Source organism: Nicotiana attenuata, unplaced genomic scaffold (genome assembly GCF_001879085.1).
Source record: "Nicotiana attenuata strain UT unplaced genomic scaffold, NIATTr2, whole genome shotgun sequence".
Classification (NCBI taxonomy): domain Eukaryota; kingdom Viridiplantae; phylum Streptophyta; class Magnoliopsida; order Solanales; family Solanaceae; genus Nicotiana; species Nicotiana attenuata.
The window spans coordinates 7,003-18,172 of NW_017679145.1; the positions used below are offsets into that span (position 1 = coordinate 7,003).

The 11,170-nt window shown below is 36.8% G+C and overlaps 1 protein-coding gene and 5 non-coding genes across 6 annotated transcripts; 1 reads left to right on the plus strand and 5 right to left on the minus strand.

Moving 5' to 3' along the window:
• Positions 1-3,603: 3,603 nt before the first annotated feature.
• On the minus strand, positions 3,604-3,675 carry TRNAG-UCC. The gene has a single exon. It is a non-coding gene; the product is annotated as a tRNA-Gly (tRNA).
• A 275-nt stretch (positions 3,676-3,950) lies between these two features.
• On the minus strand, positions 3,951-4,022 carry TRNAG-UCC. The gene has a single exon. It is a non-coding gene; the product is annotated as a tRNA-Gly (tRNA).
• A 626-nt stretch (positions 4,023-4,648) lies between these two features.
• TRNAG-UCC lies at positions 4,649-4,720 on the minus strand. Its single transcript has one exon. It is a non-coding gene; the product is annotated as a tRNA-Gly (tRNA).
• Positions 4,721-5,071: 351 nt separating this feature from the next.
• Positions 5,072-5,143, minus strand: TRNAG-UCC. The gene has a single exon. It is a non-coding gene; the product is annotated as a tRNA-Gly (tRNA).
• A 44-nt stretch (positions 5,144-5,187) lies between these two features.
• On the plus strand, positions 5,188-9,511 carry LOC109221709 (dual-specificity RNA methyltransferase RlmN). Its single transcript, XM_019386173.1, has 9 exons — positions 5,188-5,495; positions 5,595-5,671; positions 6,449-6,557; positions 6,722-6,819; positions 6,939-7,069; positions 7,166-7,274; positions 7,712-7,903; positions 7,992-8,128; positions 8,955-9,511. The coding sequence occupies exons 1-9, from the start codon at positions 5,243-5,245 to the stop codon at positions 9,241-9,243; spliced, it is 1,395 nt and encodes a 464-aa protein (XP_019241718.1). The 5' UTR covers positions 5,188-5,242; the 3' UTR covers positions 9,244-9,511.
• Positions 9,512-10,990: 1,479 nt separating this feature from the next.
• Positions 10,991-11,062, minus strand: TRNAG-UCC. Its single transcript has one exon. It is a non-coding gene; the product is annotated as a tRNA-Gly (tRNA).
• Between the last annotated feature and the right edge of the window lie 108 nt (positions 11,063-11,170).

An 11,170-nucleotide genomic window follows, 5' to 3' on the forward strand; every position in this document is an offset into this window, starting at 1 on the left:
AATTAAAGAGGGCCACGCAATTTTGTGATTTTTATTTGGCGCACCGCACCTCAATTTCATTTTTAAAGGATATTTGACTAAAGCTTGAAGGGTCATAGACTATTGGGTTATCTAAGATGGCCCTCTTAGGATTATTTTAAAAAAGATCTTACTAATTGATTAAGGTCATAAAGACTAGATATGGGCTATGAGTTTAAAATCTAGCAACTAAATACAAGACTAAAGTGACACAACTGGGCCTGAAAGAGAGGCCCAATATTCAACTTTTAATTTCCTGAAGTTGCCTGCGTATAAAGCCTTAACTATAGGGCTGATTAATATTTTGGGCCTCTAAACAGGCCCAATTCACTCACCTGGACAGCCTATTGTTGGCACAAGTATAACAGTCTGATTCTGAATTTAGTCTATCCTCTTTTGAGTTTGGAGTTATCGCAGTAACGATTTCCTTCAAAAGCTAAAACTATTTAACACAATTAAAGCAATTAAAACAAACGCAGCAACTGAAATGGTTTAAAATAACTAAAACATGTTAAACAACCAAACAACTAAACATGCTCATGATCCGATTTTAAAATAACTACACATTTTAAAGCAACTAAACCAATTGAAACATATTTCTAAAAGGACAGCCCATGTGTTTTGGCCCAGGATACCGGAGGTACATTAGTAGACTAAAATGAAATTTGAGCAATTGAATCTAATGGGCCTGCTTCCAGATTTAATACACGTTCTACACTACCCTCAATCCAACTAATTAATCCAAAGCTATTCTTACAGGAATCCTAATTTAATTATACATGATTTAACTACTTAAAACAGGATTCAACTAAAGGAATAATACAGTCCACAGCAAACATGTTGTATAATGTCAAATTCGCATGCCTGTTGCTTTTACTATTGGCTAACTGAACAATGTGACACTTCAAGTGCATAAATCAGTAAACTGAAACAACATATAGGATTACATTTCTTAATATAAATCCAGTGAACAAGACAAGGAATCAGAAAATGCAATCAAGCTTGGAACATCCTTTCGTTCGAACCAGATATCAACTACATATGTCCATAACCTCTAGCTATTCGAAGATTAGGCAAATACCTGGAAATTGAAGCAAAAAAAAAAAAATAGCAGAAGTATCAGCAAGTAGTAGAGGAAATCAGCAGCAAATAGTAACCCAGCTAGTGACTCGAAATGCTTTGAAATTCAAACTAATTGAATAGTGACCCAGCTGGATCCAACACCAAACTTCAATGGACAACTTTAAACATTTTTCAACCAGTTGAAAGCAAACAGTAATTCTGTTGGATTCCTAAACCCTTTTGGTGTTGATTTTTCCGGATTTTTCTCTTCTCTAAGATCTAATGTCTATGTATCTAAACTCTCGTTGAATTTTTTTTTTTTTAATTTTTCAGTAGCTTTTCAGGCTTTTAGACTCTCAAACTTTCAGATTTCAAATTTTGGTTTTGGGATTTTGAAATTCAAATTTTCAGATTCTCTAGCTTATAGAAACTTTTTGGGGGGAGTTTTTAGAGGCTGAAAACTTGTGAAACAAGGCAATAAGCATGCCTTTTTATAGGCAAAACTTAGGGCATCCTTCAGATTTCATTTACACCTAAGTCCCTCTTTTATTTTCAAATTTTTAGCTAATTAGTCCCTTATTTATTGGCTTGTGGCCCAAGTTACACTACTAAGTTCCTAAAATTCTAATTGGAACCCCATCTAGAATGTTCTAGGGGTTTCCAATTTGGTTACTTGCAGGATTTCTCTTATTGAATTACCTATATTGCCCCTAATTTGACTTAGAACTACTAACCTAGTTAAACTAAAACCAGCCCCTGGTTAATTAATCAAGGAACTGCAGTGATCAGCTATAATCAGAATCAATTCTAATTGAACCAACATCCTAAGGCTAGATTTATTATTAAACTAATAAAACCAGTAAACTAATAGCTAAAATCGAACAAATAGAGCTGAAACTACACTGCGAAGAATATCAAAATCAAAAAAATGCGCAGTAGTTAAACATGGAATCATACGGTTGAAATCAAATCAAATGACAAAAAATGTAATCAAAACCAATCAGACCCTAAATCAAACCTAAAAAAAGAAGAAATACCAAAGATGAATGAAAGCAAAACAAAATCAGAAGGCTAATGCTTAAAAGGGAACATTTACAGATAAACAAAGAAATTTAAGAACACTCACTGATTAAACTTGAAACTCCTCTTGATGTTCTGATTCGCATGAAATTGATGCTAATCACTTATTCTTCGTTAAGAACGAACGAACAACATCAATTTGTAGTGAATCAACTCCTAAATCGCGAAGAACAAAGGCTTGGGTCGATTAATTGAACTGCTGAAGCTCGAACTCAGATTTACAATTTGAATGATTCTGGATAGATTCGAAGGAAACTAGTGACATATTAAGCGTGAGGGAGGCACAGGGGGCATGTGGTGTTGTTTTGAAGTGGTTTGGAGGCGGCGGCGCCACCGGAGAACAAAGGCGGCGGCTAGGGTTCATGACTTCAAAAGAAGATTCGAGGGGTTTGGGCGAGTTTTGAAGAAAAGTGAACTTAGATTTGGAAGGAGGAGGAGGAGGAGAAGGTATGGTGTGAATTTGGGAGCCATCGGCGTAGTTTGTGTCATCGCCGCCGGCGGAATTGACGAAGAATATTAGGGCGGTTGGCTTCTCTAGGGTTTTGAAAGGGGGGGTTTGAGAGAGACGACGGAGGGGGGTAGGGGGCGTCTTTGGACAATTATATATCTGGGATAGGTGAGTTGCGGTCCGTTGGATCAACAAAACATAGACGGCTAGGATTTGTTTAAATCAAAACGACGTCGTTTCGATGGCTGGGGAATCGGACCGGGTCAGGGTGCGTGGGTTTGGGCCTGGGGCTCGGTCAGGGTGATGGGGGTTTGGCTTGGGCTGGTGATTTATTTGAAGACTGGCCCAAGACAGACCTTTCTTTAATTCTTTTGAATCTTTTCCTTTCATTTTTTTTTTGATTTTGTTCAATACAAAATTAAAAATAACAAAAACCTGATTTAACTCTAAAATTAAACTAATTAATTTTCTAAAATTAACTAGATCCTAATTTAAAAAGAAAACTAAGCAAAAAAATGTAAAATGACTATTTTTGTTATTTTTTCTTCTATGTCTGTAATATTAATTAACTAACAAACCTACAAATATAAAATTGGGTTCTAAATGCAAATGTGTTATTTTTGGTATTTGTTTTTTAGATTATGCCAACTAAAAATGCACACAAAAATGCAAACAAAACAAAAATCATGCAATTAATTCCCTAAAATTCAAATAATGAAAGAAAAATCCTAATTTCAAGAATTCTATAGGAATATTTCAAGCGAGGCAAAAATCACGTGCTCACAGATATAACCAAACAATTTTAGGTAATGTAGTCTCAATTTGTACGTTGGAGCATGTTATCATTTATCGAACCATATTTGTTAAGAACCTTGCCTGATCTAACTGATACAAACAACAACAGACCCAGTAACCAGTCTAATCCCACAATTGAGGTAAATGAGCAAACACTGATCAGAAACAAAAAATAAAAATGAAGAAAATTCATAAAAATATGTGTCTGCCGGGAGTTGAACCTGGGTATATTGCTTGGAAGGCAATTATCCTAACCGTTGGACCACAAACGCTGGTTATCTTCTTAACATGTTCAACTATCATAATATTATGCATAGATCGGCCCATTTTGAAGTTCATGTAAGATATAACCAAACAATTTTAGGTAATATAGTCTCACTTTGTACGTTAGAGCATGTTATCATTTATCGAACCATATTTGTTAAGAACCTTGCCTGATCCAACTGATACAAACAACAACATACCCAGTACCCAGTCTAATCCCACAGTTGAGGTAAATGAGCAAACACTGATCAGAAAAAAAAATGAAGAAAATTCTTAAAAAATATGCGTCTGCCGGGAGTCGAACCTGGGTCTATTGCTTGGAAGGCAATTATCCTAACCGTTGGACTACAAACGCTCGTTATCTTCTTCACATGTTCAACTATCATGATATTGTGCATAGATCGGCCCATTTTGAAGTTCATGTAAGATATACTCAAACAATTTTAGGCAATGTAGTCTCAATTTGTACGTTAGAGCATGTTATCAATTATCGAACCATATTTGTTAAGAACCTTGCCTAATCCAACTGATACAAATAACAACTGACCCAGTACCCAGTCTAATCCCACAGTTGAGGTAAATGAGCAAACACTGATCAGAAACAAAAAATAAAAATGAAGAAAATTCATAAAAATATACGTCTGCCGGGAGTCGAACCCGGATCTATTGCTTGGAAGGCAATTATCCTAATTGTTGGACTACAAACGCTGGTTATCTTCTTAACATGTTCAACTATCATAATATTGTGCATAGTTCGGCCCATTTTGAAGTTCATGTAAGATATAACCAAACAATTTTAGGTAATGTAGTCTCAATTTGTACGTTAGAGCATGTTATCATTTATCAAACCATATTTGTTAAGAACCTTGCCTGATCCAACTGATACAAACAACAACATACCCAGTACCCAATCTAATCCCACAGTTGAGGCAAATGAGCAAACACTGATCAGAAAAAAAATGAAGAAAATTCATAAAAATATGCGTCTGCCGGGAGTCGAACCCGGGTCTATTGCTTGGAAGGCAATTATCCTAACCGTTGGACTACAAACGCATATTTTTTAAGAATTTTCTTCATTTTTTTTCCTGATCAGTGNCCGAGTCTTCCTAACCGTTGGACTACAAACGCTAGTTATTTTCTTAACATGTTCAACTATCATAATATTGTGCATAGATCGGCCCATTTTGAAGTTCATGTAAAATATAACCAAACAATTTTAGGTAATATACTCTCACTTTGTACGTTAGAGCATGTTATCATTTATCGAACCATATTTGTTAAGAACCTTGCCTGATCCAACTCATACAAACAACTACAGACCCAGTACCCAGTCTAATCCCATAGTTGAGGTAAATGAGCAAACATTGATCAGAAAAAAAAAGAAGAAGAAAATTCATAAAAGTATGCGTCTGCCGGGAGTAGAACCCGGGTCGATTGCTTGGAAGGCAATTATCCTAACCTTTGGACTACAAACACTGATTGTGTTGTATCTACCTCATAATATTCATTGAACAAAAGCACATTTCACTCCCTAAGACTTTGTTTCAGTTGACAAAATCTGTGCAGCGGCTGGGGATGACAGGGTGTGTGAGGATGAGGCGAATTCGCATCTCCGGCGGCGGCAGCTCTGCTTTGTTTGGAACATCTTTTCCCTTCCCCAATTACACAAAATGTCCATTGAAACCCAAATCTTTCCTAAAGCTGTTTCCTTCAACAACAACACCCATCTTCACCACTCTCCATTATCGTTTAATTACGTCGGCTCAACATTCTTCTCCCTCCTCTCATGTTCATCCAACACCTCAGACTGAACTTCCTATATCTTCTGGTAACTACCCCTTTACACAAACAGACATGTATTCACTTATTCTTGTCTCTGTTTGTTTGTTTTATGTATTCACTTTGTTCTTTGTCCTTTTCTATATAGGAGGTGATGGCCAAAATGGGTATCCTATGAACGACTCAAAAGTGGTTTTGAAAGAGATGAGATATGCTGAACTTGAGGTATGTGTATATCAGTTGTTGGTGTTAGCCTTGTATAAATTTGAGTAAAGTTGCAATCTTGGTAGTTATTTAATCTTCTTTACCTGTTTAAAGATTTAAACTTACTTTTCTTTGAGTTTTTTAGATTAGGATCACTCACGTGGTAACTGTATTTCGGGTGGTCCTGCTGTATATTTTAGTTATCCAGGTTTGTAACTGAGGGAAGTATTGCCACCAGGGCTTTGCTCTACTGGTAAGAGCGCAGCTTGTGATGTGTGGGTTAGACACACATCACCTGCCACAAACCAAAGCCTAGTATTTAACTGGAGAAGGGTAGAGGGGTGGACCAATTATCTGTCAAGGTCCGAACCATCACAGGCACTCATGGGATTTCTCGGTTATAAAAAAAGAGAATGTTTGAGGAAAGTGCAATCTTTATAGTGATTTGGTCTTGTGTACAGCTTAAGGATTCAAACTTGTTTTGCGTTCTGTCTCATGGTATGTGTATTACGGTTGTTCCTGTTGTGTATTTTGTTGAAATTTTACGAAAGTTACAATCTTGATAGTGATTCAAACTTGCTTTGCGTTTTTGAGATTAAGCTCTGGCTCATGGTATTTGTACTTCGGTTGTTCCTTCCGTGTATTTTGAGTTAACCTTGTAGATTATTTAGGAAAGTTCCAAGATTGAGAATGGTTTATCTTGGTTTAAGCACCACTCTTGTTTTGGACTTTTGACATTGATTCTATTGTTGAATGCCAATCATGGTTACTAATGGTGCTTTGCTTTCTGTTTAACAGAAATGGGTTCAGTCACATGGTTATAGGCCTGCTCAGGCTCTGATGTTGTGGAAACGTCTTTACGGGAATAATATTAATATTTGGGCGCAATGCAGTGAGGAACTAGAAGGTTTATTTGCTTTCCCGTACATATACTCTTGCTGTCAAAATTTCTATGCTGAAAGTGTTGATGAGTTTATTGCGTTTGGAAGGAAAATGATTCTGAATTTCGCTTATATCTTCCTTCATATGCGCTTTGCAGCTGACTTCGCCCAATGTTACATTATTTTTCAGGTTTGAATAAAGATTTCAGGAAAATGTTGAGTGAACATGCTGAATTTAAGACGTTAAACTTGAAGGATATTTTGACAGCGTCTGATGGAACTAAAAAGGTGGACATAGCTTGTGCCTTATGTAGAATTTGAAATATTTTCATATTTATAGTTTCTGTGATGCCATTTATTTGTTTTAGATTCATCACTTAATGCATATAACTCACAGGATCTTACAGATGTTATTCAAGTTGGAAGATGGTCTGGTAATAGAAACTGTTGTGATACCTTGTGAGAGCGGCAGGAACACCGTCTGTATATCTAGTCAAGTAGGTTGTCCCATGAATTGTCAGTTTTGCTACACTGGCAGGTAAGCTTTAGCAGCCTTTTAGCCTTTTGGTTGTTTTTCCAATTTACAGCTCCTGAATTGGCTCCCTTCATTTAAGTACATGAATCTACTTTGCAGAATGGGTCTGAAGAGAAACTTATCTACATCTGAGATAGTTGAGCAGGCTGTTTTAGCTCGGCGGTTATTATCCAGTGAAGTTGGCCCAATTAGCAATGTCGTGTTTATGGTATGTGTACGATATATTGATTTGCTGCACTGAACATGATCTCCTTTTTCTATACGTACCTCCTAAAATATTACCAGTATTACCATTTATTAACTTCTGGAATGCTAAATACTCTTGCTTGATGCAATGTGGCCGGCTTTGCTAATTTTCCAAATCCTAGCCACTTCACTAACATTGCCAAACCCTGTCTTCTTCGCGGCCTTTCCTAGGCCTATTATTCATTTTGCTCCCTGTTGTTCAACTATGCAACATGGTTGACTGGAGCTAGTCCTTCTCTTCCACACTAATATTACAAAATCTTGCCTGAGATTTTGGCTCTATGTTAACAAGATGCCAGAATGAAAGACCTTTCGTCCCTTCTTCCTTAATTATTTTCCTGTTTTCCTAAACAATCAAGTGTTTCTTTAAAAAAAGTATGATCAAATAACTGACTACAGGGAATGGGAGAACCACTTCACAACATTGAGAATGTCATAAAAGCGGCAGACATATTGGTAGATGAACAAGGGCTGCATTTTAGTCCTCGGAAGGTCACCGTTTCTACAAGTGGGCTTGTGCCCCAGCTTAAGCGCTTTCTTCGCGAGTCTAATTGTGCTTTGGCAGTCAGTTTGAATGCTACAACTGATGAGGTATTTCCCTTGAGCAACTTAATTCTTGGGATGAAAATGGATAAACAAATAGCTTCATGTTCTGATTCACACTAATGAAATATTGCAGGTTAGAAGCTGGATCATGCCAATTAACCGCAAATTTAACTTGAACTTGCTTCTTGGATCATTAAGAGAAGAGCTTCAGTCAAAACATAAATACAAAGTTCTGTTTGAGTATGTAATGCTTGCCGGAGTTAATGATAGGTACATACCTTGTTTCATTTCTACAAGATAAAAACCTAAGTAGTCCCTGATATATAGCGATTGACTTACTTTAGTCCCTAGTGTATCTCTTGAACATAAATTGTCCTTTATCTTTGTAAAAAAGGGTTTTGGTCCTGTCAATTGGGACACACTTAAACTAACCGAAATATAAAAGAACTTAATGGTATCTGGGCAAACTAAACAGATAAAGAAAAGACAAAAAGCATATTCTTCTTCAAGCTTTCTACTGAAATATGCTATAATTTCTGCTATTTGTTTGGTGTCAAAATCAGTCTTCCAAATCTTCACCATGGTTGTTTCTTAGGTTACCAGTTGATCCATCAGGAGGAATTTTCCCTCAAATTTAAACTTGAGATCCATTTTTAAAGCTCCCAAAAATATCCAGATATCTAGAATACGAATGCATTCGCATCCACCTTTAACTAAAGATAAGCTGCCAACTTCCGAACACAACAGGACTTCTCTTCAACTTTTCTGCAAATTTTTAACTCTTCCCATTCCCTGGTCTTCCAATAGTGACCGACAATTTTGTCAGTTCCGGACACTCGCCCCTCTCATGTTAGAGATTCTTTGAGTTTCTCTTAAGATTTGAAAACTGCATGTCTTTTTGATGTTTCCATGGTTGAAGAGAAACACGGATGTTCGTTTACTTCCATAGCCCCCTCTCCCCAGCCACATCCTTGCTTTCCCCTCTAGATACAAGTTTTTTTTTTCAGAATCAGTTGGCTTGCTCAATCAAGCAGAATATGAGATTATCTTTGTTTTCTGTATCCTTTAGATTCTCACTGTTGAAATTTTATTGCAGTATTGAGGATGCAAAGAGACTAATCGATCTTGTCCAGGGTATTCCATGCAAGATTAACCTGATTTCTTTTAACCCTCATTCTGGATCCTTCTTCAAACCCACTAAAAAGGAGAAGATAATTGAGTTCAGAAATATTCTTGCTGAAGCAGGATGTGTTGTGCTTCTGCGATTGAGTAGAGGAGACGATCAAATGGCCGCCTGTGGTCAGCTAGGTAAACCAGGCGAAATCCAAGCTCCCTTGCTCCGAGTGCCTTCTCAGTTTCAAGCAGTACTGGAAGCTGCAGCGTGATTCTGGTCTGTCCAATATGTGATGCAGTTTCAATGTGCATGCCCCTTCCGGAATTCAATCTATTGAATCTAGTCCTAAACATGCTTGTGCTCATGACATCGGTCGCTCTTGTCCAAGTTAGAGAGTTTATACACATAGGCTTGTAACCTCTATAATTTTGTTTTTAACTCTGATTTTTCAATTTGCAGTCCAGCAGGTTACGACGATTTGGGATTACAAGTAGCTTTTTAAATTTGAGAGTGCAAAAATTTGAAGTGCTTCTGATTGAGGTAGATTGTCAAAGATGTAGTTTATATCCTTGAGTACTATCACAAAACAATACTTGGTTGAAATTAAAAAAAAAAAAAAAAATTTGAAATCGTCAGGCTACAACGAGCCATGTTTCCATGATTCCCCATGGCATCTGGTTTATAAATCATTTTTTTTATTATTAAATAATTTTACTTAAATGTATATTTTGATCTCAATTATCACTTGTGTTTTGATATAAATATCCTGCGATCACCATATCACTACCAAAACACTCAAGTCTCAACTGTCAGCACTAAAACAGTAACCATCTTTCTCTGTGCGCATTATAGTCCTTTTCTAGTAGCGCCAGTTCTCAGTAACGTCAATCAACCACATTGATCATTTCTTTCTCCCATGACTTTGCTTTCTTTTTTCAATTTGTCTTGACCAATACGCAAACGTCCCTGCCAATGATCCCAAATCTTTTGCTTCCTTATTCCTGATCCCCAAGTCCTCATTATTTCTGTCAGCTCCTTTTTCATTTTGTTCCCTTTTCCCCTTATTCTAGCATCAATTTTCTTGCATGATTTTGAGAGAAGGAAAGAATGTTATATTCGGTACCCACCGGTTTAATAAGTCCGATTTCACGTTGCATATGGCCCATCTAATAGAGAAATACTCTTGATAAAAAAAAAAAAATCATTCTTAGAACTCGAATTTGAAACTTTAGATTAGTTTGAACGAGAAAAGGAAAGACTTAACAGAAGCATACATGAGTGTATTTTTTAAATCTAGCAAAACTCGCATATCCCTCAGTGTAGGCCGAAAGTCGTTGGTTCTTCGTTAAAATATCATGGTATAGCCAGTTTTCACACTGGTCAATGAAAAATAGCCAGCGTTTACCAAGTCAATGAAAAATAGCCACTATTTTGCTGCAACAGGGACCGGTCCAGTATAATATACGGGAGTTCTGGTGCATTTGTGTACGAACTCCAGCATATTATGCTGGACCGGTATACTTTGCTAACTCCTGTAAAATTTGCGGGAGACTGGAGCACCAGTGCTCCAAACTCCAGTATATTATACTGGACAATTATACTTGCTGGAACTCCCGTAAAATTTGCGGGAGTTCCAGCATAATTATGCCGAACTCCCCTAAAATTTACGGGAGTTCGAGTATACTTATGCTGGAACTTCCGTAAAATTCGTCGGTCGTATTTTTCCGGATTTTGTAACANTTATCTTCTTAACATGTTCAACTATCATAATATTGTGCATTGATCGGCCCGTTTTAAAGTTCATGTAAGATATAACCAAACAATTTTAGGTAATGTAGTCTCAATTTGTACGCTAGAGCATGTTATCATTTATCGAACCATATTTGTTAAGAACGTTGCCTGATCCAACTGATACAAACAACAACAGACCCAGTACCCAGTCTAATCCCAAAATTGAGGTAAATGAGCAAACACGGATCAGAAACAAAAAATAAAAATGAAAAAAATTCATAAAAATATGCGTCTGCCGGGAGTTGAACCCGGGTATATTGCTTGGAAGGCAATTATCCTAACCGTTGGACCACAAACGCTGGTTATCTTCTTATCATGTTCAACTATCATAATATCATGCATAGATCGGCCCATTTTGAAGTTCATGTAAGATATAACCAAACAATTTTAGGTAATGTAGTCTCACT